The sequence below is a fragment of the Eptatretus burgeri genome, chromosome 17 (genome assembly GCF_056783735.1).
Source record: "Eptatretus burgeri isolate ZD-2024b chromosome 17, Ebu_testis_v1, whole genome shotgun sequence".
Lineage (NCBI taxonomy): Eukaryota > Metazoa > Chordata > Myxini > Myxiniformes > Myxinidae > Eptatretus > Eptatretus burgeri.
In genome coordinates, this window is record NC_140977.1 from 27,589,790 (window position 1) to 27,617,460 (window position 27,671).

The window sequence follows — 27,671 nt, forward strand, 5'->3', positions numbered from 1 at the left end:
CGAAAACGGATCTCCTCAACTCCAGCCCAGTTAGCTTTAGCTTACTTCCAATCATCAGCAACGCCATGGAATCCATCATCACAGTTGACATAAAATCAATTCTTTTCTCCAACAGCCTCATCTCAGATCATCAATTTGGATTCAGTCCTGGTCACTCTACTGTGGACATGCTGCTTCTATTCTCCCAACAATGGAAGAGGCCCTCAATATCAGACGTGAGATCAGGGCTGTCTCTCTGGACAGATCTCGAGCTTTTGATACAGTCTGACATCCTGCCTTGCTCTCCAAATTGTGTGCTTATGGAATCCAAGGCCAACTCCACACATGGCTTTCTGACTTCCTCCACTCTCATCGCCAACGTGTGGCTAACAAAGGAAGCCTTTCATCTCCTCTCCCTGTCAGGGGTTGAGTACCCCAAGGCAGTGTTCTCGGCCCTATATTATTCCTAATCTTCATCAATGATCTCATTGACTCTCCAGAAAATCCTCCTTATTTCTTTGCTGATGACTACATTTTCTGCTGTGACATCTTTCATCCTTCTGACAGGCAGGCAGCAGCCTCTCTTCCCTCTACTCAGACCTTGACAAAATCACAAACTGGTCAAACACAATATTGCTAATGTATCCATATTGTCCGCCGTTTATGTTCTCCCTTATCCCTCACCATTTTCTGTCTCTGTCTACTTTCTCCCTCTGCCATGCTGTTGGTGTTTCCCATTTCTCCTGAGTTTTTCTGTCTAATCGCTCATCCACGAGCCTAGACCATGTAAAAACAAAAAACAAAAAACAATTACCCGACATTCGTAGCATTTTTCAGGAACATATCCTCTGCGAATCGTGGGGTCCGACAGTATATCGTTTTTGGCACTATCACTCAATGGTGAAGTATAGCGTTAAAAAAAACAAAACAAACGTTAATTCCTGTCATTATTCTTATCAAAAAAAAGTTTGGTATTGTAATCATCGGCTTGTTCTTGTCACCCACCCAAATCATTCAACAAGTTTTGTCGTAATCCATTCACAACTTTTTGAATTCACGTTTTACCTCGACACAGTTTTTGCCGTTTTCTTTTGACTGCTTGTCATCCATTATTTTTATGCTGTATTTCAAGGCCATTCCGTACAACTTGTGGGCAAGAGCATGCTTGTAGGAGAAAGAGACAACCTGGAAAAAGAAAAAGGTAGTCAGAAAACTACAATTACACTTTCAAAGTTAAAAAATAATGTGATTGGAAATAACCTCCAGGAGGTGCAAAGACGGGGACAGATTTTCCATTCGCTGGAACGTCAATCCACCTCCCTGCCTGATCAAACAGCACACCTTTACATCCGTCAAATCCGCCCATTTCTGCACGTTCCAGAAGACTTCCTGGAGGAGCTGCCAGTCTTCACTGCACATCTGCGCCGCCGCTTCACCAACGTCGTTCTGACTCGTCAGACGCTCTGCTATCGCAATTCCTTTACGGCAGTACGTGTCGACCAGGTTCGAGCGCAGCTTCTCCATCTCACTGTGGAACACATGGCCAGATGGACGAAGGACATCAAAGTTCACTGTGATAATACAAACTTTGCATCAACACGAAATGAACTGTTAGCTCGGTTGAAATTTTAGACCCAAACATTTTACCGCAATTCTGAAAATGGCAAAAGACAAACTCTGGATTGGTGAAAATTCTCGATATGCCTGATATTAAAAAAACGAACCTCCACCTTTTAACCATGGGTGCAAATCTGACAACGACTTCATTCAACAATCATTTTAATTTGGAAGTGCAGGTGCTCTACCTTAGTTGAACGAGGTTTTCCTCATTAAATTAAATATCTGACATTCATTTTACTTCAACTGTTCAAATAAAGTTGTGAAAGTGGAAGAGCATTTCCGATTTGATAAAGTTATACGTTGCTAAAAACACCTCTCCTCCACGACACTGAAAAACGCCTCGGCACTGCGTCACTCAAAAACGCCTCGCCTCCACGTCACTAAAAACACCTCTCCTCCGCGTCACTGAAAAACGCCTCGGCCCCGAGTCACTCAAAAACGCCTCGGCCCCGAGTCACTCAAAAACGCCTCGGCACTGCGTCACTCAAAAACGCCTCGGCCCCGCGTCACTCAAAAACGCCTCGGCCCCGCGTCACTCAAAAACGCCTCGGCCCCGCGTCACTCAAAAACGCCTCGGCCCCGCGTCACTCAAAAACGCCTCGGCCCCGCGTCACTCAAAAACGCCTCGGCCCCGCGTCACTCAAAAACGCCTCGGCCCCGCGTCACTCAAAAACGCCTCGGCCCCGCGTCACTCAAAAACGCCTCGGCCCCGCGTCACTCAAAAACGCCTCGGCCCCGCGTCACTCAAAAACGCCTCGGCCCCGCGTCACTCAAAAACTCCTCGGCCCCGCGTCACTCAAAAACGCCTCTGCCCCGCGTCACTCAAAAACTCCTCGGCCCCGCGTCACTCAAAAACTCCTCGGCCCCGCGTCACTCAAAAACGCCTCGGCCCCGCGTCACTCAAAAACGCCTCGCTGCGCCAAGTCAATAAAAACTCCTCGCCGCGTCACTAAAAACATCTTGCCGAGACACGTCATCAAAAACACCTCGCTGCGCCACGTCACGTCACCAAAAACACCTCGCGGCGCCACGTCACGTCACCAAAAACACCTCGCGGCGCCACGTCACGTCACCAAAAACACCTCGCGGCGCCACGTCACGTCACGTCACCAAAAACACCTCGCGGCCCCACGTCACCAAAAACACCTCGCCGCGCCACGTCACCAAAAACACCTCGCCGCGCCACGTCACCAAAAACACCTCGCCGCTCCACGTCACCAAAAACACCTCGCCGCTCCACGTCACCAAAAACACCTCGCCGCGCCACGTAACCAAAAACACCTCGCCGCGCCACGTCACTAAAAACACCTCGCCGCCCCACGTCACTAAAAACACCTCGCCGCGCCACGTCACTAAAAACACCTCGCCGCGCCACGTCACTAAAAACACCTCTCCGCGCCACGTCACTAAAAACACCTCGCCGCGCCACGTCACTAAAAACACCTCGCCGCGCCACGTCACTAAAAACACCTCGCCGCGCCACGTCACTAAAAACACCTCGCCGCGCCACGTCACTAAAAACACCTCGCCGCGCCACGTCACTAAAAACACCTCGCCGCGCCACGTCACTAAAAACACCTCGCCGCGCCACGTCACTAAAAACACCTCGCCGCGCCACGTCACTAAAAACACCTCGCCGCGCCACGTCACTAAAAACACCTCGCCGCGCCACGTCACTAAAAACACCTCGCCGCGTCACTAAAAACATCTCAGCACCATGTCAATAAAAACACCTCAGTACCACGGTATTAAAACACCTCACCGCCAGGTTATTAAGCTGCGGTGGTTCAGGAGGAAAGGTCGACAAAAATTCTGTTTGTAAATGTGTATCGTGTAGCGCTACCCATTGGTGGTGGCAGAGGGTATTACAAGTCAGCTGTGGCGGTAGTTACATTTTTAAACTGTACACATCCCCAGAGTGGGAAGCTGCAAAGCCAACCTCTACTGATAGTAGGAGTGGGTGTCTAGAGGGAGGGGGGTTGGTGTGGTAGGATGCAGGGAGAGGGGTGGGATGAGGGAGGGGAAGGGGTGGAAGGACTTGGCATTGCCCTTTTGTCAGCTAATAGATATATAATGTTCCACAAGACACAGAAGAGTTTGTGCATTTAAAAAAGCTCAGAAGGGAACACCATCCATCCATCAATCCATCCATTAGTACCATAGTCTGTACAGAGCGCCGGTGCTGCAGAAGCAGTCTCCTGGGCTATTGGACAATCCTGGACAGGTTGCCACTCCAACGCAGGATACTCAAATGGCTCAATCATCCCAGAAAGCTGGTACTCATTTTGCCGACTTCAGAAGGTTGGCAGGGTGAGTCAACCCCACCTGGTATCAATTCAATGGTACGGGATTTGAACTCAGGACCCTAGGAACCCAAGCTCACCACTCTAACCATTAAGCCAACACCAGGTATGGAAGGGAGCACCTGTTCTTTTAACAAAACAAAAAAGTAAAGAACACCTTTGCTAATCAAGCTCTTCTCTCGATTCCTTTGAAATAGTGAGCGATCGCCATCTCGTGTTATCCTCCGTTCCTAATCCCGAGCTTTTAAATTTTCACAGACATCCCCTGTCCATCTGCACTGTTCCCACATGTAATTTGTTTGTCAGCTATTCTTGTCTGTTTAATAATGTTGCTGTCTCATACGGCCACTCGGTTGCCCGATCGTGTTTGTATGTCCCTATTTGTTGTCCATTTCTCGCTACTCGCCGATATGCCAACCCCCTTTGCTCCATAAATTTTTCAATAATCACCCCTCTGTGATTCACCTCTTCCATGAGCCTCGACATATGCAGAGCAAATAAATAACTTACTTTAATCAATAACTTATGAAAATTTGTTTGTCAACAATCATCCAAACATATAAAAACAAAGTAATAATGCACAAGAGAGTGAATACAAACCTTTTAATTGTAATGGCGTCTGGCCGGGGGTCAGACTTCATGGCGAAGTACGTCGAGAGGGCATTCTGGTCGATGAGGGCTATGACGTAATCAGCAGCCAAGATAATGGCGTCCAGTCGTGCGTGTCTCTCCTGAAGGACAACAGCACATTAGCAGAATACCTTTCTTTTGTTGGGGTTTCAACGTATTGAGTGGTGAACTTATCCACTGGGTCCAACACAATCATTTTTAGCTCGCCTGTTCGAAGAACAGAGAGCTATAGCGATACCCCCGGCGTGAGCGTGAAAATGTTAAAGTTTTTGGTGCAAGTTATTTCCTTTCTAATGTTATTATCTACCACACTATTTTTTACTGATTACAATATAGTAGACATGTTAAGTGACATTTGACTTCAAATCGTGATGCAAAGGTCCCCTTTGGCATGGAAGTTCCTTTGGGTCATAGAAACAAATTTATCCAAAGACACACGTCATATCTCAAAATCCAAGATAGCCGCCGTCGACCATTTTGGAAAACATGGCCCAGTCATAGCTCATGAACTGTTTGTCATAGAAACTATTATGATACATGTTTTCTTACTAACTTGAGGGCACTGAACTCTTTTCCGGTGACAATTTTGTTTTCAGATGGATTTAAAGGTCAAATCATAGACAAAATACATAAATGTTACATTTTTTCTAAAATGTATGAGAAAAAAAATTGTGAGAACGAGACATGACTTAACATGTCTACTATATGATGGTTAGGTCAGACCCAACTCAGAAATGGTTTTCTCATGCTGAATTTAACTACACACGAGTTAGTCACATAATGTATCTATGTTATGTGACCTTTAATTTTTAATTTCAGATTCAAAGTGACTAATCCAAATGAGTTCCGATAACTGTGAAAGCACGCCTGCCACGATGGACTGAAGCCTATGTTTTATATGTCAATCAGACGAGACTCATAATCCAACTTCGGATCCCTCATCATCTGTTAAATTGAGAAACAATCCTGAAAGACTTTCAGCCACTTACCGACAGATTGTGAACAATATCCAGGAACTCAATGAATTAGGTGAGCTGCCTGATTTTGTATTCATAGAGAATACTGGTGACAGTGATACTCAGAATATAGTGCAGCTTATGATGTCTAATCATGTAGTGTGGCACAAAGTTGCAGGAATACTGTCGACAATCAGAAAGTGCAGAAAGCCAGGAATAAGCATCAAGGACAAGCGTCATTTAGCCCCGTAAAAACTAGTGCAGCCAGGTCAGTCACACAGACATCACCCTCTACATCTTTGAGCGAACCAGTTGGCACTCCGTGTCTCTTTTGTGATGAAGTGGGCAACAAGAAAGAGCTCAGAAAAGCTGCTACACTTGGCTTGGATAAAAAAAAATCAATGACTGTGCTCAGCTGTTGGGAGACAAACGCCTGTTGTCTAAACTGTCCGCTGGTGACTTGATCGCTATCAATGCCATCTATCATCGTGCGTGCCTGACTCAGCTGTATAGGAAAGTGGAGACGGTCAGATGTGACATCACTGATAGTCATAACATGCAGGTGTTGCGAGCACATGTTCTCAATGAGTTACTTGACTTTATTGAAGATAACCGTGGTTCAGGGGAATCGCTCGCAATGGCTCACTTGACCCTTTATGATAAGCGTATTGCTGCTCTCGGCTTTCCCTCTTCCTCCACCAAGGAAGAGACTTCGAGCACATGCCTCCAAGCAGCGATGCTCTGCATCAGCACCTTCTCAGAGTTGCATATCAGGTAATTAAATATACATCATTGGGGACATTAATCGTGCTCAAGATTGCTGAATTCATTTTTATTTCTTGAATCGCACACATTTTATTAGCTATCTATACTTCTATCTAATCAGTAATTTATCTTGTCACTTCAGAGTGGACACGTGTGGGGTAATACGCTCGTGAAAGCACCAGCTCCAGTATCTCCAACAGAATGGGGATGGCAGCAAGAAACACCATACTCTGCGCCAACTGCAGTCTACACAACTCCCACCATTTCGCAGGACTTCCCAGAGCTTGCCATTTGCAAGTGCAAGACTGATATATAACCTGGCCAGCTAGCGACTCCATCACAAAGTGATGCAGAAGTAGTCCTCAACCAGGGCAGTAATTTGGTTGTGGAACCAGCACACAATGGCCTATTCCTTTCTAAAAATACCCTGGGATCTCTATTGTCCACAAACACCTGCAGTTGCTACACTTGGCTTCATGTCCCATTCAAAGGACACTGCACTCATTGATGTCTCATACGGCCACTCGGTTGCCCGATTGTGTTTGTATGTCCCTATTTGTTGACCATTTCTCACTACTCGCCGATATGCCAACCCCCTTTGCTCCATAAATTTTTCAATAATCACCCCTCTGTGATTCACCTCTTCCATGAGCCTTGACATATGCAGAGCAAACAGTCGATCAACCTTGTCTGCAAAGCACCAGGAAGATGGTTTATAGTCAGACCGGGGATAGATCCCAAACTAGATAGCTCAAGGCTAGTTTGTGACCTCCGAGCTATCCTGCCTGAAATACTATGATCCATACACATTATGTAGTAGGAGGGGTAAATGCAGAAAATTGAGAAAAGTGAGAGATAAAATGTGGGGGGGGGGAAGAGGTGGGGTACAACAAGAGAATAATATATGGGGTGGAGGGTGATGGTGATGATTGGGATGAAGGGAATGAAAAGGTAAATGGCAAAGGAAGGGGGAGGGGAGGTACACAAAATTCCACAATTTGTGCAAATAAAATAAGTAGATGGCCCCAAAAGAAAATTTATTTCAAATGATAAACACAGATACACACCGGCAGCCCAAGGAATAACCGACTGACTCAGAGTGACGGTTGAGAAGGAAGTAACCCCAGTATCCCTAAGTGTCATACAGCGAATGTAATTGAGGGAATGCCACAATTATCAAAAAGTAGATGTCCACCTTGTCAGAGTCCAGTTGATGCAGCCGAGCAATGAATAAGGGGAGATGGTTGGGATGCGCTTGTTTCAGCTCATCAAACAAATCCTCCATGTCAAGCCTGGACAACACAGGCCAACAGGATAATAAGAACATAAAACAGTGCATCAAGTGTTCACAGACAAACGTCGAACAATCATGCTAAATTAAATATTGGTGAATTACAGCAAGAAATAAAGATAAACACTGAAAGAGTTATGTGACGAAGTGAAGTTGGGGATGTTTCGGCCAAGTCAGGGACTGGTGGGGGTATACCCAAGATCAATGAGCAATGCCGATCCATTTCTCGAAAATAAAACAGTCACTTGCTCGAACGAGCTTTTGGTTTCCATATAAATTGCCGATTGACCCAACGTACACCAGGCTCACACAAATTGGTTGCAAAACTCCTTCTCGTGCCTTACACGATGTCGAATAAAAGACCGATTTAGTCGACATAATATTGCTTTCATTTCTCATTTTGCCATTTCCTTCAAGTACCTGTAATGTAAGATGTTGAAGTGCATGACATTAGCTTTTTCAACCATTCTATTAGCAACACACAGATCGTGGAGAAGAAAAGGGGGCGGGGGAAGCACAAACTTCAGCATCCAACTGATCTTCAAATCACGTAACGCCTCAGTGAAGTCCTCCTGCATATCCTGCTCCTTCTCTCGATCCTTGCTCAAATTCTTGTTTTTATTTGGAGGTGCAATCAGGTGATAAAATACGCGAAATAATTCCTGAAAGAAGACAGCAATCATCGGCATTGTAAATAAATTGACGTTTAAAGTCGCTGGGAGACAATTTTCGACAATTCATAAAATTAAACATATTGTGTAGAAAAAAAAAAAGCAACAAAACAACAAAACTTGTCCATAACTTAAATGAAAATCATAAAGCTAGAAAGTCCAATCATTTTCTGCTTCCTTCACAAGTGACAGTGCACTCTGGCCTGAAACCTCAACCCCTCTCCCTCCAATGTGAGCACCAACTCACTCCCACCCCCAGGCCTCAAATCATGCCTTTCAGTCTGGGCAAAGAAGAACTTTGGCAGATCAACAGTCGACAGGTACGATCGACATTAAAAGAACCATTTGGTCACATTACTGCCAACAGTCATAAAAATGTGCACGAGCAGCGCATGCTCAGGCAGCTGTCACGTCACGGTTCGTACTGCAACGGGGAGAGGCAAATCTTTTTAATTGCATTTATTTCAAGGAAGGAAATATTCGGCATAAATAAATATCAGGTTAATTCCATGTCAACTCACTTGCTTTTGAGAAATTCTTCAACCTGACCACTTAGAATTTCCCTGCAATTTGGCAGAACAGTGATGCAAGGCCAACGAGACAGCATCGTGAGAAAAAAATTTCAGCTTTCTCAATCAACTGGTTCTCAAGCTTGAGGTGATCAAAATATTTGACTTCTGGAGTGATCAGATGTAATATTACGGAAAATGAATTCCTAATTTAATTTACAGAGTGTGGGTTTGCAAACAAATATCGTGAGAGGTATACTAACCACTATGACTGGAAGAATGCCAACCACTTAAAGAGATATGTTAACCATAAAGTTGTTGGGGATGGTGGGGATATGGGGAGGGATGACAGGTGTTGCACACTTTAAATGACTCACTGCTTTTTTCCCAAGTTCGCTTTTGGATAAAGTCAAATTGCCTGTAAGGTAACATCCAGGTCCAGCACCCTTGGGGATCCTGTCGGAGGGAACATTATTAACACAATGCAGCCACGTACTTCCTTCCGACCAGGCATCTTACAGCAAAAATGTGTCCACAAGAATATCTCACTGTAAACCACCTTAAAAAAAAAAAAAACGTTTTTCTGGAGAAACGTCATCCATTTACAATTGGTGGTTCAAGAAATAAATATTTTGTGACATTGGTCAATTAAAACCTTCAATCTTGGAATTTTTCACTGCTCCTTATAGAATATCTTCCTTTGTTGATTTTTATTGAGTGTCAGTTGAATCAGAGGTTGGCTGAAGAGTGAAGAGGTAATGCACTCACCTTTGAGATATGGACATCAAATATGCAACAGTAACTGTTTGATTCCCGAAACGACCATAAACTGTCACCCCGGATTTTTTTCCACAGGCAGGGTATTACCGTGATGAGTAGGCAGGCTGTCCATCGGATCGGAAAATAATCTGGGGTCTCGTCTGCCAGCATCGGTCACTGGTGGATGGTAAATAGCCCATGGTGCCTTTCAAAAAGAGTAAGCCATTGTGCACCGGTACCCAGGTCAAATTCCAAATTCCTGCTGTACAGCGATGAACAACTCGTTGATGATGTAACCGGTGGGCCAAATTAGTCATCGAATCTCGATCCAATTTATGCTTTCGCTAAATAAAATCACAATCACATGAATGTGTCAAAAACAAACACTTTTGTTTTATTTAAACCTTCATCAAAGAAAGAATCAGCTGAGCGATCAGAATAACCTGACATACCATTTTAAATTATCCAAGGCCTCTTCACTCTCTGCTGATCTGGATAAACTCACCAGCTAGTCCAACATGTGGAACATGTCTTTCAACCCTGACAAATCTCACACTCTCACTCTGTCTCTCCAAAAGGACCGTCTGGAATCCACCCCCCACCTCCCCAATCTACTTTCTCAACAATCCTCTTGAAGAAGTCCTTACATTCAAGCTTCTGGGCCTCACTATTTGCCATGATCATTCCTGGGAAAGCCACATCTCCAAGCTGGCCGTCAAAGCCAGTCAACGACTGGGCATCCTCCGACATGCAAAGTCCTTCCTTGGCACACCTGAGCTCCTGACCACATACGAAGCTTTCACCCACAGCCTGGTGGAGTACTGCACTCCCCTCTGGGCTGGTGCTTTTGCATTCACTCTTTCATTCCTCTTTTTTCCCCACCTCTGGAACAAACTTCCAGACTCTCTTCAATCCCACTCTTCCCTCCAGGTCTTCATAACAGATGTTCACCACCATCTCATGTCTTCTCCTATCCAAAACAATGATCTTTCTTACCCCTCCCCCATTAATCCACCCCAAACCCACCTCCTTCAAATTCTCTGCTTTCCTTCCTGAAAGTCACTGTGGTGTCCATCTTGTTTACCCTGTGTACCCCACCCCATCCCTCTCCCTTCCACAGATCTCCCAATGTCTCTGTTCTGCACAGTTTTGTGCTTCGATCTCCCACCCCTCTTGTCTCCTGCTCCCTTTATTATACATTCTGTGTGTGAGCTCTTATACAAACACATATATATATATATATATATATATATATATATATATATATATATATATATATATATATATATATATATATATATATATATATATATATATAAATGTTGGAAATAAAATAATTAACAAAACGTCAAAATATTCCATACTTATCGTCAAGAAGAGTGGTGATGAAAAGTGGTTGGGAATTTCCCGCCGAGAGTTGGATATTGCCAAATTTGATCTTCGCTAGCAGGGCATGTGCGTGCGAACTGTACAGATCGAGCGAGAGCGCAGTCGAGAGCTTGTGCGACACATTGAAGGGCAGTTCCTGTAGCCGCTCCAGTTCTGCGGGCACGTCATGGCGAATCTGCAGCCTTATTGTGTATTCGCCCTTGTCCAGCTTCAGCGTATACTAAGAGAGTTCAAGGAGCGACGTCATGTGGTAAAGCAGCAGCTTCCGATTCCCTTCGTCCCCACATTTGCCCAACATTCTGCATCAAGAGCTAAATGGCAATTTCCGATAAAAAAAAATGGCGATTTCAGAAATGGCGACTTCAGACAACCGTTTAGGAGATAGCGTGACAGATGGAGCAGATTACAATACCCCCCCCCCCCCCGTTTAAAACAAAAAAAGCATGGGGGTAATAAAATGTCCATTCATAAGGGTGGTTTGTTGTGAAAGGAGAGATAATTTAGGTCGATGCATGGATGCAGATGGGACAGGGCCACATTTACATGTTCACTCAAAATTTGTGTGCTCCAAGATGCAGCAAATATTTCTTGCTCGATGAAAATATATACACAATGTGACATGAAAACGAACCAGGAAATACCAAAAATCGGCAGGACCGTCGAACCTGTTGAGGGTACGCATCTCCCGAGCCCAGCAGCCGCTTGCTCTGATCAAATATCATCCAGAGCTGAGAATCAAACTCGGACTCGTAGAGAAGCTGTGACAGCAATGGACAGCTGGGCGTCACGTCGCCACTTCTTACCTAGGCAAAAATTAAAATAAAACAAAACGGGGACAAAACTCAAAGAATCAAGCAATATGAACAAGGTGAACGCAATAATCTTTTAGTTCCCTTTGGTTGTTTGGGTCACCACAGGCAAGGTGATTGTGTGGCAGGCGACAAGTACCGAATAAATGTGTGCGACAATGCCTGGAAAAGGATACAGAACTGTGGTTCTGCCACAGGGAAATGGTGAACGTGTAAACGGTCATTATGGCAAGATATTGTTTGAGACCTCTTGCATTCAAATACCAGACTTGGTGTTGTAATGAAGAGCGTCTGCTCGAGTCTGGGATGTTGTCGATTCAATTCCAACCTCGGCCAAGCCATACCAAAGACTTTTCAAATGGTATGCGTTGCTTCCTTGCTTGACGCTCAGCATTGAGATGATGGAGCACAGACAAACCCAGTGGGTTGGCATCCCATAGGGGAGGGGAAGGGGGTTTGGAATTTCTCCTCATTTTACCAGCAGACGGTGGAGAGGAAAGCAACGTCACCATTACCCAAAATCCCCCGAGAAGTTACGGCACTCCCTCTCCCATCCCACCCCCCCCCAAGGGCTTTGTTTGCCTGAAGTGAAGTCTGGTGTGATGTCATATCACGTACCATAAGTGCATTAAACTAAGTGTGGAAAATAATTCCCTCATGTTGTGTTCCTTTCCAAGGTACATGATGAGAGGGAAATATTTTTCAGTCGATTAAAAAGTGAGTAAATAAATAAATTGATGAAAAAGAATTTCAGGAGCGAGCAGCCAGCAGCTGCAGCAAATGGCAGATGGGGGTGGGTGGTGGGGGGGGAGCAGAGGAGGGAGGAGACAACAAATTTGATCCAATACAGAGGAGAGATGGAAGCTGGACTATACCATTCACATGTACGTGGAGTTTGGAACAGTCCACATCGTTCAATGCTGTTTAGGGTGGAGGCAGGGAGGGGGCGTGATGGTTTGAGATCACGGTGGGCTATCGCAACGTCGCTGGGGTAAATGGCACCACTAAATGTTGTGATGAATCGAGGCGAACAATTCCACTCCTCAATGGTAGACTGAAATTCAACTCGTGTGTGTGTGTGTGTGTGTGTGTGTGTGTGTGTGTGTGTGTGTGTGTGTGTGTGTGTGTGTGTGTGTGTGTGTTAAATAAAGAAGGTATTTAGAGAGGGGAAAAATACAAATAAAAAAAAAATTAAAATTTTTTTTTAAGGGTAAATAAATAAATATTATTTATAAAATACATTCTAAATGATCAGTAATATAATTTATTTGGTGGTTGCTAGGTTATGGAGTACAGCATGTTAAAATCAGTTGTGAATGACAGTTTGAGTGTATGGTTGGATGGAGGTGCTGTGTAATGGACGTGTGTGCAAGGTAAAGTGTTTATCGCTTCATTTATCATCATATAAAGTGGTGTACGATTAAAATTATTCAAATGTAGTGATACTTTAAATAAAATTAATAATCAAGTAGGTTTGAAGAGGGATATTGCATGTGTGTGCATGTGTGTGCATGTGTGTGCATGTATTGTTATGTCTGGCTTTCTTCTTGGGACTACACTGCTGTAATTGATCTTCATTGTGATGATACGTTCCTTTTGCTACACTCCAAGCAAAATGTCTACAGAGATCACGGTGGACTATCGCAACGTCGCTGGGGGGAAAATGGCGCCACGAAGTGTCTACAGACATTTTGCTTGAAGTGTAGCAAAAGGAACATATACGATCCACGAGGAACCGAAAGGGGGAAAAGCGGAAAAATAAACAATGAAAAAAATAATAAAAAGGATTGCCAAGATGAGGAATAGATCTATGAAAATGTGCAAATACCCTCAAACACCAAAGTCTCGTAACCATAACTATATATTTGCAACACACAAACCTGGACAAAGGTGTACGTCAGCAGAAGCTCGTATTGTTGCCGACCACCCGGCAGAACATCCCGACTGCCGAGAGGCCTAATTCTCGCTTCCACGGGCCTGAACGGACAGAAGCACACAGCCACAGCACAGTGCCTTGAGGACGTTCCAAACTAAACCAGTTAAGTCGGACGAATATTATATATGTTGGTGCCCCTCAGCATCTCGTTTGGTGTGCACAGCGTTACCTTAATGGCTGCACCCAGTTTTTCAGAGTAATGGAAGGACTTAACTCCTCGTATTTCAAGAAAGACTTGACGTCAACACGGCCCACACAATCGGAAGCTCTCTGCCGGTGGGAAAACAGTTAAACTGCATGCATTCTCTGACAATAAAAATCTATAGCTAACGCGTAGTTGAGCTCGGGCTAAAAAGCTCATTGACCTTAAAAGCTGTTAGGGTTAGGGTGGAAGAAGGGGGAAGGATCAAAAAGTATGAAACTATAAAACACTGATTTCATTCCAACGATATCGGGAACTTCACCCACCGCTAGGAGACTACAAAGAAAAGGACGAACATCTGTGCCGAGTCTTGCCCGCGCAAGTCTATGGTTTGGAAAACACTTTTTGACTCGTCTTCCTCTTGTCATAATCCAGTTCTTCCTTCGAGTTGTAAATAGACTCATTATCCCAAAATGCAGTGCAGGGACTTGCAGCAATTATCTCTGCTCGAATTAACTTATTTTTCTGTCTTTCCATTTCTACCTTTGCTTCTTTTCACTCCAGCCATTAAATGGTTACGTACTTCCGACGCACTTAAATTCAGCGCTGGCAGGATGGCCTGAAGGGAGACGAGCATCTCAGTTGTCTAGCCTGTGTTTGAATCTCGACGGAGCTATAAACTGTCATCCTAGTGTTTCGCAGGCAGGGTGAGGCATCAATGCGTGTGATGTTCAACTGGGCATCCCCATCTGCTAGCATTAGTTGGTGGATATTACTGATCCCACAGTGTTGTTTGAAGGGGTAGTGTTGAATTAAGGAGGTGGTTAGGCGATTGTAAATTATGCACATCAGGGGGAGGAGGAGGTATGTTGTTGAATATGTCGATGTAGCGGTGAGCTGTGGAATCTTTATTGTTTTTTTTTTTTTTAATCCGCGAGTTGAGGGGTGGTTTCACAAAGTTGAAGGGATGGAAAGGATCGCATGCTGCCAACAAATCCTGTGATCCCTCATCTAAGTGATCTTGGATTGGGAGTATCTTTTAATATATAATGGAGATGGTGGACATTCGCAGATTTTATACTTCCTATTACAATTGCAAGGGCCTCATCGACCCTATTTAGGCATCCATTATATGGTTTACTGGAATTTTAGCACCCGGGAAATAAAAAAAAAAAGTTTACAATCAAAAAGGTACACCTGGCTTAAGATGCAGTCTGCAGCGGGGCAGAGCCTGTGACAGGCACAGAACCACCCACTGTAACCAAGCAGTGTCAGCTACTATGCTGTGTCCTGCAAATTGACCAGCTGGCTGCTGAAATCCTCGTAATCCTGTGAAAATCTTCCCTCCAGATCTTCAAGACAGCTATTCACCACCGTCTCAGATCATACCCAATCCAAAAGCAAGGTCTTTTCTACCCTCGTTAACCTGCCCCACCCCAATCCAATTCCTCCTCCATCCAAACTTCCAGTTTTCCCTCCTTGGAGGATCTTGTCCAACCCATGCATCCTCCCCTGTGCCTCATTCCTCCCCACACCCTTTGTTTGTCCGTCTCCCGCTATCTTGGCCTTCTACACTGCTGTTGGTGTTGCCCATCTATCTATCTCTATCTCTATCTCTATCTCTATCTCTATCTCTATCTCTCTCTCTCTCTCTCTCTGTCTCTCTCTGTCTCTCTCTGTCTCTCTCTGTCTCTCTCTGTCTCTCTCTGTCTCTCTCTGTCTCTCTCTGTCTCTCTCTGTGTCTCTCTGTGTCTCTCTGTGTCTCTCTGTGTCTCTGTGTCTCTCTGTGTCTCTCTGTGTCTCTCTGTGTCTCTCTGTGTCTCTCTGTGTCTCTCTGTGTCTCTCTGTGTCTCTCTGTGTCTCTCTCTCGATTGTTCCTTTTGCGTCCTGTTATGTCATGATCCGTTCAATGTACTAGCTATTCCATGATCCTTGACAATGCATCCAAAAAAAAAAAACTGTGTAATGGATGTCTAAATAGGGTGGATGTGTGGGAGGCAGCCCGTATTGGTCAGAACCCTTGCAGCATTCGCTGGTGTAAGACAAGAACTCATGGTCACCATTCCAGTGAAGAAGTACAAGGAAATAAACAATACCATGTGCAAATGGAGAGGGTTGGGCCTCAGGCCATGGAAGGAGATCCTATAATCCACCTCCACTTCCCCCAGACTCGCCCACCAGCGAGCTACACACAACTCCAGTGTTACCTGATCCTGAAAAGAAATTCAACAAATAGCAAAATCAAATCTTTTACAAAAAAATGGTGATAACATAAATAGGGCGTTATACAACTTGTGGAAAGCTGTGAGGCTTGCTGGTTGAGTCACAATGATGACTCAAACAAATTACTAATAGAAAAAAAAAAAACACCCAACCACTTTACGAAGGTCAACAAAGAATCAGCATCATCATTAACCCGTTTTCAGTCCACTGGAGGATGAACGTCTCCCTAAACTCACGTCGGGGTGGGTGGAGGGTGTTATTAGCATACTACCCATGCTTAAAAGGTGCATGTTGGTGAGACAGTTATGACGGAAATTTATACTTAATTTAGGGTGCTGGCGATAATTCACCTCCTCTTTGCGAAAGACAGACAGGTCCTACGGCTTAATGCCCTTGCGACAGACGACACACGCATTGACGTATTACCCTGCAAGTGATGATAGTTTATAGTTGGGCCAAGATTCGAACCCAAGCTAGACAGCTCAAAGGTGAGTGCACATACCTCGAGGCTATCTTGCAGTTCATACACAAAAAAAAAAATCCCAATAGAGCATTTAAAGAGCCTTTGTGATAGAATGAGCAGATTTTAAAATACCAAAAGGACTCAATACCGCAGTATATGTACGCACCTGTACTGAGAATGCCTCGGTGAAAGTGCCACTATCGGGCAGATAAAAACGACGGAAAAACTCATAACAGCGGTACGCCCGCTGATTGTGCAACTGGACGGCATGCACCACAAACCGGGAACAGTCCACACCACGAGAGCAAAGCCATATCTCTGGACACATGGCACGCCACACAAATCGAAGGCAAGCAGTGGCATTGGTTAACCAGTGATGAGCTGAACCACAAACCTGGGATTACACACTTGCCTATTTAATGAGTCCAACCTTCGATGCACGGAATGTAACCGAGAAAAAAATTTCTGAATATTGCAACAACAGAACTGGATGTTAAGCCAGCTGTCTCATCTGTCAGCACTTGTTGGTGGACGTGAAGAAGACCTCATGACAATTATTGAATCTAATTTCCAGAATCCTCAGGCCGATGGATTTGCACATTCTTGATATACTGGACTACAAAGGATGTTGTACCTGCCCAGGTAGCTCCATGAGGAACCTGGATGAAATGCCGCTGCATCTGTCCAGGCTTCAGTGCAATTTTGGTGAAGGACATCTCATAGCCACTCTCTTTCGACACACTGTGGATGTGGAGGGAAAACCCATTGATTTGAAGTTTGTCATTAGCTTGCAAAAGTTTAAAAAAATATATATGAAAAAAAAAATAAAAAAAAAAAACTCCCTGATGCCACCTCACGAGATTGTAAAATGCACAATGACGACTACGACAACAAACCTGCTAGGTACCACAACGGTGATGGGAAACCTGAGAAGAGGCCCAACTTCAGGGGAAGATGTATCATATGCACACACCTGCAAATAAAATAATATAACTAAAGCACCTGTGTCCTCCCACTTTGCCACCAATCAGATCGAATCAGACATCGTACTATATAAAATAAGGCAAGTGTGTGTGTGTGTGTGTGTGTGTGTGTGTGTGTGTGTGTGTGTGTGTGTGTGTGTGTGTGTGTGTGTGTGTGTGTGTGTGTGTGTGTGTACATCTGCAAATCAGAGGAAAAAAACAAAATGTGATTTTCGCCAGTACGGCAGAGCCAACCTCCACCAAATTTTGCATACATGCTGGGATCCCAAAGGGAATGGGTATCACTAGTGAAACAAAATGGCACACCAAGGATTTTCACAGCACACCAACCTCAGCATAATGTACACCACTTCGCAATCCCCGTGGGTCGACGCGCAGAGAGACGCTCCTTGGTTGGTTCATCAGCTCCAGGTGCTCCGGGAACTGCACCCACGGCTCGGTGCACACTAAAGCCAGGTGTAACTGCAGCGCTATCTTCTGCTTGTTATCTGGCCCCGTTATTAAACAAGACATGATGAGCAACATGCATACATATAAAGCACGTCATGATCCAGTAGATGTAACTGCACAGAATGTATTTTGGGTCCACCATATGTGATAGTTTCCATCAGTACCAAAGAATGCAGCTGGAAAAGTATGAAACAGGACGAAAGTACTTGTTTTTTTCTTTATAAAATGTCCTGAGTAATACTAATTCTAAGCTTTAGAAAGAGGTTCAAAATGTACATTCAGTTTTACCACAGCAACAACGAAGAATCAGAAAAGAACAAGTAAAAAAAAAGACTTAAAATGTCATGGCCCCCGTTGTTTCAGTAATTTTGCTGTACTGAGTTAAAGGGCAAGCCCGTATTGATGAACTAAAATGGCCGTCAAGTCTACCAGTCGGTCATCTTTGATCAGATCGCAAAATAAAGTGAGGTGCAGGTGTATTCCATCGTGTACTGTGCTTGTGCCAAATTTGAACAAATTCAGACCATGCATGTCTGAGAAATGGTTGGGGACACATTTAAGTAACAAAATGGCCACCAGTCAGCCATCTTGGATCTGATCTCGGGGGGGGGGGGGAATGATGTGTTTATGTAAGCCATCATTTATTGTCGGTGTGCCTAGTTTGAACATTGGTAAATGCACGTCTGAGAAATGATCGAGAACATGTTCAACATCGCATTTTTTTACAACTAAAATGGCCGATCTCGAAGAAAAATAGCACGCTTATGTAAGCCATCATTCATTATCTGGGTGCCGAGTTTCAATAACATCGGTAAATGCTTGTCCGAGATCGGGTTGCGGACGCACACATGGACGGACACGAAAAGCTAGACCAAATCCATAAGTCCCCGTTTGGGACTAAGTCCAACGGGGGCTAATGACCAAGAACCAGCAATTGCTAACTGAAGCAAAAAGAGACGCTCGTTTCGGCAAATTGGATTGTAAAAATGAGCCACCAAAAACATGGGATTCAAACTGGAGAAGGAGGACAAGGAACGTTCTGAAGTTCATTGTTACAAAAGATCAAGGGTAATGTTATGTCCAAATACGATTCAAGGAGCAAAATAGTACGGCACTCGGTAGAGCACATATCTCCGCCGGGCTAAACAGTTTACATTTTGTCCCCCAATGATAGGACGTATCTGGTTCTCGACCTGAAACAAAATAAAATCCACTTGTTCTTGTCACCTAAACCAACTAATCCACCTAGTTTTGTCACAACTCATCCACAACTTTTTGAAATATCATGCTGTACATATTTTTGGGACCCATCTCTCAATGGTGAAGAATCACTTGAAAAATTTCTCATATCAGGATCTGGTTTCACATCTTCACCAAAATCTAATCAATTCCTCCTTGTCACACACCCAACCTGTCCACCAAATTTTGTCCAAATCTCCCCACAACTTTTTGAGATTCCCTGCTTACAGACAGACAGAAAGACAAACGTAAACAGGAGTGAAACATAACCTTCATCCACCTTTGGTGGCAGAGGTAACAAAGGTCAGGAAGCAAAAATAAATAAATAAATAACACAAAATACAACCATAATAGAATACAAAAAAAAAAAAGTCAACATGACCCAAACGTAAACGGATCCAGGTACAATTCTTACCAGCCGTTTCAGAAAAAATGGGCTCCACCCAGAGCGTGCAGTCTTTGCAGGAAACCAGCTGAGTGGCTTCACGCAGGTACAGGCCACGGTGTGCCCGCACCTTGGCTGAAAAACGCAGAGCACTGCTGCTTACTCCGGCAAACTGCTCCAGGTACTCGTAGGCCTTGTCCAGCTAAGCACAGTGTGGGACGGGTGCCGTTAATAAACGGAAAACTGGCTCGACACCCATCTATGAGTACGGTGGTGAGCAATGGGAGCAGCCACATGACAAAGTATCGGATATGCTTCAAACACACGCAATAAACCCGCACGGCACAAGGTAGAGTTGAATGAAACAGATTATTCGGGCCAAGAAAGTAATCAATTTTGCAAGTTAATAAAAAAAATTCTCATTTGCCAGCAGGTCTAAAATGACCACGTTCAACAAACAGACAAAAAAAAAGGACCACTGGACTTGTAGCTTATCTGGGCCCTGACCAAGAGAAGAAGATTTTGTAAGGAATTTGTGCGACTGCCATTTTGACACACTGCCGGTCAGGTAATCAACATGGCCTCTGTGATTTATCATTAGGACCATGTCCTCATGTTGTAACCCAAATTTGGTTGGATTCTGACTGGTGGGTTTGGAGAAGAAGATTTTTAAAGGAATTTACGTGATTTTCCCCCAAAATTGACTAAGTCTGCCGTTTGGACACTTCTGGTCATATGATCGGCATGACCTCCAGCAATTTAACATCAGGAATCTGTCCTAATGTTACAACCCAAATTTGGTGGCATTCTGACTGTTGTATCTGGAGAATAAATTTTTTTTAAAGGAATTTATGTGATTTTTCCCCAAAATTGACGAAGTCCGCTGTTTGGACACTTCCGGTCATGTGATCGGCATGACCTCCAGCAATTTAACATGAGGAATCTGTCCTAATGTAACAACCCAAATTTGGTGGCATTTTGACTGTTGTATCTGGAGAATAATTTTTTTTAAAGGAATTTACGTGATTTTTCCCCAAAATTGACGAAGTCCGCTGTTTGGACACTTCCGGTCATGTGATCGGCATGACCTCCAGCAATTTAACACGAGGAATCTGTCCTAATGTTACAACCCAAATTTGGTGGCATTCTGACTGTAGTATCTGGAGAATAAATTTTTTTAAAGGAATTAATGCGATTCTCCCAAGAGTTGACCAAGTCGGCCATTTTGACATACTTCCGGTCACATGATCCGCATGACTTTTGCAACGCACAACATGAATCCTTACCTTAATGTTACAACACAGATTTGTTAGCATTCTGACTGGTGGGTCTGGAGAAGATGAGTTTCGAAGAAATTTACTAAGTCAGCTATTTTGATAGACTTCGTCACGTGACCAGGACGAGCTTTGCAATTCCTGTTACCAGTTAAGAGCAGAACGTTGCTGCCAAATTTCAGCTGGATTTGGCCAGAGAACTCGAAAAAGGAGACAGATGGATGGATGGTGCATGATGACAATACCTTATCTGGAATTTAAATTCAGGATAAGCTAATAACAAATATGTTTTGTTGAGATATTTAAAAGCTTTAATAAACATGGGTTTGTGCTTTGTTCACATATAGAGTTTGGTTCAAAATTTACAGTATATGGGGCCTTCCACCTATCATGTACTCCAAGCAGAGCGATGGTTCTTCCTCTCCCTGATACAGCACCTGGCTGGCTGATTGCATCATTTAGAGAAGTGCAATGATGCCATCAACACAGCGTGCCCCGTATATTCGTGCAACACAATAGTCTGGTATTCTTTAAAGTTACTGTGTGACATTTAACAACCTTGCAGAAGGGTGGCAAACTCTTTCAAGCAACATCTTCCAGGCTAAGCACCGATCCGACAGTTTATGGTTAGGCCGAGACACTGACCCAGATGAGAGCTCAAATGCAAGTGCATTACCCCCCGGCACCCCTGGCCCATTCTGCCAGCCTCAATGTCCACCCTCGACTCATATTTCTATCCACCGTGGATGAAAGCAGGTGTTGCTGTCGCAATGGAACTGCAAACCTGTAGGATACCGTAGCCTTGAGCAAACACCTCAATGTGTTCGAGTTTGCAGGCCGTGTTCTCCAAAGCTCTACGTATGAACCACGGAGTATATTCAACACCATTTGCCTTCAAACCTGCAACAAACGTACGATGGGATGATAAATTAAAAGATGAAAGTGTATAAAACATGAAAGCTTTCCATGAGCCATACAAAAGCTTTGCTTTTGGGGAGGGAGGTGGGGTATGGAAAAGGGGGATACGGGGGGGGATGCAATGTGGGGGATATGGGAGATGCAAAAAGGGGTTATGGGGGGATGCAAAGTGGGGGATATGGAAGATGCAAAAAAGCGGTTATGAGGGTGATGCAAAAAGGGGATATGGGGGGGATGCAAAAAGGAGATATGGGGAGGATGCAAAAAGGGGATGTGGGGAGGATGCAAAAAGGGGATGTGGGGAGGAGGAAAAAGGGGGAGGGGGGGGAGGCACAAAGGGGAGGTGAGGAGGATGCAAAAGGGGGATGGGGGGGATGCAAAAAGGGGATGTGGGGGATGCAAAAAGGGGATGTGGGGGATGCAAAAAGGGGATGTGGGGGATGCAAAAAGGGGATGTGGGTGATGCACAAAGGGGATGTGGGGGATGCACAAAGGGGATGTGGGGGATGCACAAAGGGGATGTGGGGGATGCACAAAGGGGATGTGGGGGATGCACAAAGGGGATGTGGGGGATGCACAAAGGGGATGTGGGGATGCACAAAGGGGATGTGGGGGATGCACAAAGGGGATGTGGGGGATGCACAAAGGGGATGTGGGGGATGCACAAAGGGGATGTGGGGATGCACAAAGGGGATGTGGGGGATGCACAAAGTGGATGTGGGGATGCACAAAGGGGATGTGGGGGATGCACAAAGGGGATGTGGGGGATGCACAAAGGGGATGTGGGGGATGCACAAAGGGGATGTGGGGGATGCACAAAGGGGATGTGGGGGATGCACAAATGGGGATGTGGGGGATGCACAAAGGGGGTGTCAAACATAAAGGAATCGGAAATTAATTGATAATGATGAGACACCTGAGATAAGTAGTGCAAGGCCTCCGCAGACATTCGGAGAAGACATGGAGGTGCCGTTCATCAGCTGAGTTCCGCAAAGAGTCCAGTTGGGCACGGCGGCTATTGCCCCACCCGGCGCACTAACACAGACGCCCAGCCAGCCATCTGTGCTGTAGAAAGCATTCAACATTCCACGAAAGTACAGGACAATTGCACTGCTCCACATACCTACACACCATCATTGACCAAACAAGGGGGAAAGAATTGTGAAGAGGGGAAGACACCCTAAAGAAGTGCAAAACTAATGAAAAGAGGAAGAGGCTGCTGGTGGGAAGAAAAATAAATACACATACATGCATGATTGAAGAAAAAAATTCCGATTACTGTCAAAATATAGCCATAAACAAAACAAGAAACTCCACTTGGCAAGACACCATGAAGAAGACAAATGAGAAAAAAGTGGCGGCAGGTGGGGGGGGTTCAGGAAATTGCACCATCATGCAAATAAAAGGCTCACCAGGGTCCACGAGAGGACCAGGTGTACTGGTTTCCAGGAAGCTTCTCCCTCATAGAGTATTCGGCTGCCATCATTTCCGGGGAGACGTATGCGGCAACTCCTGAGGAGCACGTCGGCAATGGCCTGTTCATGGGTACAGGCGACTTGTTCTATCCGACTTTGGAATGTTCATCTAAAGCTCATTATTTTAGCAAAAGGAAGCAGAACTCACGATGGCAAGAGGTTCGGGAGGTCAACGAAAACTACAACTGACCTATGACGCTGGATAAGCAGCCTCCCGGAGAGCCCACAGTGCTGAGGCATGGACCGTTGTTCCCACAACTCGACACAAAAACCACGTTATGCTTATTCACTGCTTCATCAATGGCTTGACAGATTCGCCTGCAAACACCAGGACACACTTCTACCTGAAGATGCAAACCTTTGCACGTTGGAGGGTATGAAAACAAAGTTGTGTGTTGGTAGTGGAGATGGTGAAATATATATATATATATATACATATATATCAATAATGATTCCTGAAAGCATTTACGTATATACAATCCTGCATTGTTCTCTACCATTAAAAAAAATAAACGTAGAGCCAAAATTTGGAAATAATATCATGTGCCCCTTGACGTTCGGCTCTCCGATCCCAAAAGCATTTGACGTGCTTCGTGCCCAGATGTTGCATACATCTGCCAAATATGAAAGAAATGCAATCAGTCATTTTCGAGTCGAGGTTCCAAACGCACGCACGGCACCTAAATATATATTCCCAAAACCGGGTTGTCTGCCCCTCCCCCTCCCACGAAAACCCCCCACCCTAATAACTGTCAAATAACTCAAGAGGAGACGATGTCTACTCATGCATGTGATCTGCTGATGGCATACATTCTTGGAATTGTGTCTTCCTGAAGAATCGCAGTAGCAAAAAACCCTCGGTCAAGAAATTGCTCCCAAAGTACGACACTAAATAAAAGCTGAGCATAGCAAACAAAGGAAAGCTGTCGCATGGAGAGCTTACAACAAACTTCCAATGGTATGGAAGTCAACGCCATCATGGCAACAGTCGAGTCCGTCCTGCCTTATGGAAGTGAAGCATCGACCCTCACTGCAACCCATGAGAAGGGACTTGATGGATGCTATCTATACTCGACTTCTTCATTCAGCTTTCAACGTCCATTGGTCTGAACATAGGACAAATCAAAGGCTTTGGGTTAAAATGAGAAGACGCCATCTCAGTATTACTGGGCGCAGCTGCCAATGCAAAAACAATCTCTTTCCAATCTTTTACTCTGGACACCTAAACATGGAAGATGGAAGCAGGATAGACCAGCTCTCAACTACATCAACATGTTGAAGGACGATACGGGCATGGAGGCAGAGGAACTGCACACAGCAATGCTTGATCGAGAGGACTGGTTGCTGAGGATCAATGCCATGAGTTTGACCCGAGAGTCGACGAAAGGGCACCACATTAAACAAAAGGAGAAATGTTGGCATTGAGTTTAAAGTATACGGTACTCAAAGGACGTGTCTATGTTGATCATTTGAAGTGCTGCGATCACCTACATAGAAAAATAAAATCCTCCCCAGCAACTCCTTGATTTACCTGTTCTTCCATGAACCCCCTCCTTGGTTAATCTTCCAAAATCCAGGCAAACTGCACACTGAAACTCTTTTGTTCCTCAGTTCTCAAGTTTGTGGAATGGAACCACCTTCCTGAGGCCGTTCAATGACACTCTTCCCTAGAGGGCTTCAAAACCAGGCTATGTAATGTCATCCCCCGTTCCTCCCCACAATCTCTTCAACTCCCATTAACCCCAACTCACCCAAACTTCTTCATTGCAGGTGACTATGTTTCCTCCCCTCCTCTTTTCCTGTTCGTTAATTTCCTTGCGCATTAGGCTCACTTACACCGCCTCTTCATGGCAGGGAGGAGCGGTTTGGCTGAGGTGAGAGAGGTGACCGTGAAGGTACAACGTCTTTCACTCTACACATCCCAAATTGGACATTACCTAAACAGGTATCTTTATGTGCGACGTCAACAATCTACACATTTATCCAACCAGCCTGAAAGCAAAATGGCAGCACCTCAAGTTACCAAACATGGGCTTGACATCTAATTTCCAGCATTAACACTTATGTACATCGAGTAAAATGTGAAAATGGAACCTCGACCCAACAAAAGCTCGAAAGTCCTCCATAATAAGCGAATAGTTCCAGTGGGAATCGTCGGTATACCAACACCAATTTTTTTTTTTTTTAAACAATCAGTCAATACATATACTTCATAAAGAATTGAAAAACAATTTGAGAGACTCGTTATCCCCACGCTTTAAAAAAAAAAAAAAAACTGGGGCATATTGTAATTGGCTTGGTCGGCATGTCTGTCACGCTATCTCCTTCTAAATGGTTATTCAGAAATTTACCAAACTTGGTAGTTATATTATGATCACCACATGGCAAGGTGCAAGAGCAGATCATTTTGGCTCGGCCCCCTGGGGTGGGGTCAGAAGGTCAAGTACCAAAAAATGCAATTGCGGGCACATTTATAATGAAACCAAGGAAATGCAATCAACATTGGGGGATGCATGAAATAAGCAACGTGTTGGAATTGACACCCGGTTCATGCCCCAGGGAGTGGAGACTTCGGGTCATAGGGAGAACACAGAAGATTTTTTTTTAACTCAAAATGTGATATTGGGTCATTCCTGGTGTAACATTTTGCCATCTTGCAACCTTGCTTTAGATGGGAAGCCTGGGGATTCGCGATAGCGTGCCATCAACTTTACACAAGTTGACTCTGTCATGATGTTGAATCCCTTGAAACCCTATTTATGCGTTTTTGGCTTCTCTCGGCATTGGGTCACAAAATTAGTAACCCCTTTTGACTTCAATTCTCACGAAATATTTTCAAAAACTACATCATTACGTCTGCCCGACCGAAAATGTCACTGCATAGATGCAACAAACCACAGCGCAAGCAAGCATCTTGCCCGGCGACGTCAGCCATTTTGTCTCCAAATAATGTGCTCGGCCCTGGTCTTTAAAACGGTTTGTCGAACTTTCTTTCAGGCTGCTGGTTATAGGGACTGTATAAATGTGGCAAATAGGATTTTAGAAATTCCAGCTTCGTTGTTGACCTTTGGCCTATTTTGACCTCAAAAATAATTCGCTAGTTGAATTCAGTTACCTGAAATATAAATCCTCTTCAAATTTCAAGTCAATCGGATGAAAATTGAGGATTTTAGAAATCTCACCAAAGTTGTTCACCTTTGGCCTATGTTGACCTTTTGGCAGAGGTTGACCTCAAAAATAATTGGTGGTTGAATTCAGTAAGCTCATTTGAAAATCCTTTTCAAATTTATAGGCAACTGGATGAAAATTGAAGACTTTAGAAATTTAACAAATCTGTTCACCTTTGGCCTCTGTTGACCGATTGACCTCTTAACCAGACTCGGAGACATAATGGGTAAAGCATCAGCTCTGAATCTGGGAGGTCAGCGGTTTGATTCCAATCTTGGCAGAGTCATATGAAAGGCATTAAAAATGTATGTGCTGATTCTTCCTTTGATACCTGGAATTTAAAGACTAGAGCATAGGTCAATCCCAAGGGTTGGCATCCATGGAGAAAAATAAATTCCCACTTAATTACCACATTGAGTGGAGAAAGAAAGGCTACGTTGGGATAAAAATAAAATGGCATTGCTGGTGCCAGAATCATCCGAGAAGCGAAATCGCTTTCCTCATAGCTCAGAGCGAATCCCCAAATCATTGTCTCCAAGTCTGGTTAAATTAAACCTGGTTTTGACGTGCGTGTGCGTCGTTGGCTGTTATCTCCATTTGCGGGTTTGAGGAGATAGAACGAAGTCCTCCCAGAACTCAAAGTATCCACCTCCGCTTCAGTAAGAGATCAAGGTTCATGGACCAAGCTGTTCAACTTTTGTTGTTCTCAGAGTTTTGTTTCAAAGGCTCTTTTCAGGATCGTCACTGAACCCCTGGACTGCCTCCAATTGTTGTTCATTTGTGGTAATATTCCTGGGGATAAAATTCCAAAACCTCCATGAGGTTCTTCATTATAATTCTCGCTGCTCCAATTAATAATTATCAATGGTACAATTTTGACATTCTTCAACTTCCAAGATCTTTTGACTTCATATTTTAGATCTTGGCAGTTTGTCATTGTCTTGATTTCTACATCGTTTAAGCCTGTATCTCACTGGGCTGCGACAGCTCACGACTAGTTGGAGATACAAAATTGCGATAAAATAGCGATAATTTTCACTTGGAATCACACTGAATATATTTATGCGTATGTCTCACGAATATCTCACATTTGCGTATGTCTCAAGTCATTGATAACAAATTGCGATATAATGACGAAACTCTCAGGGGTCCCAGGACAGATTATCATTTTTTTCTCCAATCAGTCACAATTTAGTTTCATAGGTCGCCAATCCCTCACAAAGTTGTCTCACATTTGTCACACCTTCTGACTCACGGAAACTAAATTGAGAAGGGTTCGAGACCGGTTCGAGACAACCGCGACGACTCTGCGACTATTTTGAAAGAAAATTTGT

At 44.3% G+C, this 27,671-nt stretch overlaps 1 protein-coding gene across 3 annotated transcripts in view; it reads right to left on the reverse strand.

Annotated features, from left to right (window-relative positions):
* Positions 1–27,671, reverse strand: part of TPP2 (tripeptidyl peptidase 2) — a 65,810-nt gene that overhangs the window by 8,969 nt on the left and 29,170 nt on the right. For 2 of the 3 annotated variants that reach the window (XM_085861416.1, XM_085861419.1), the window contains 20 exons: positions 23,360–23,487; positions 23,107–23,206; positions 22,611–22,759; positions 21,561–21,676; positions 19,533–19,704; positions 17,759–17,916; positions 17,342–17,418; positions 17,080–17,186; positions 16,612–16,763; positions 15,856–15,972; positions 13,787–13,887; positions 13,562–13,658; positions 11,514–11,675; positions 10,848–11,092; positions 9,102–9,180; positions 8,067–8,206; positions 7,449–7,545; positions 4,503–4,633; positions 1,321–1,507; positions 1,045–1,164 (listed from right to left, as the gene is read on the reverse strand). In XM_085861416.1, coding sequence (XP_085717542.1) covers positions 1,045–1,164; positions 1,321–1,507; positions 4,503–4,633; positions 7,449–7,545; positions 8,067–8,206; positions 9,102–9,180; positions 10,848–11,092; positions 11,514–11,675; positions 13,562–13,658; positions 13,787–13,887; positions 15,856–15,972; positions 16,612–16,763; positions 17,080–17,186; positions 17,342–17,418; positions 17,759–17,916; positions 19,533–19,704; positions 21,561–21,676; positions 22,611–22,759; positions 23,107–23,206; positions 23,360–23,487 — 2,635 coding nt within the window. The remainder of the gene's footprint in view (positions 1–1,044; positions 1,165–1,320; positions 1,508–4,502; positions 4,634–7,448; positions 7,546–8,066; positions 8,207–9,101; positions 9,181–10,847; positions 11,093–11,513; positions 11,676–13,561; positions 13,659–13,786; positions 13,888–15,855; positions 15,973–16,611; positions 16,764–17,079; positions 17,187–17,341; positions 17,419–17,758; positions 17,917–19,532; positions 19,705–21,560; positions 21,677–22,610; positions 22,760–23,106; positions 23,207–23,359; positions 23,488–27,671) is intronic. The other variant, XM_085861417.1, reaches the window with a different exon arrangement.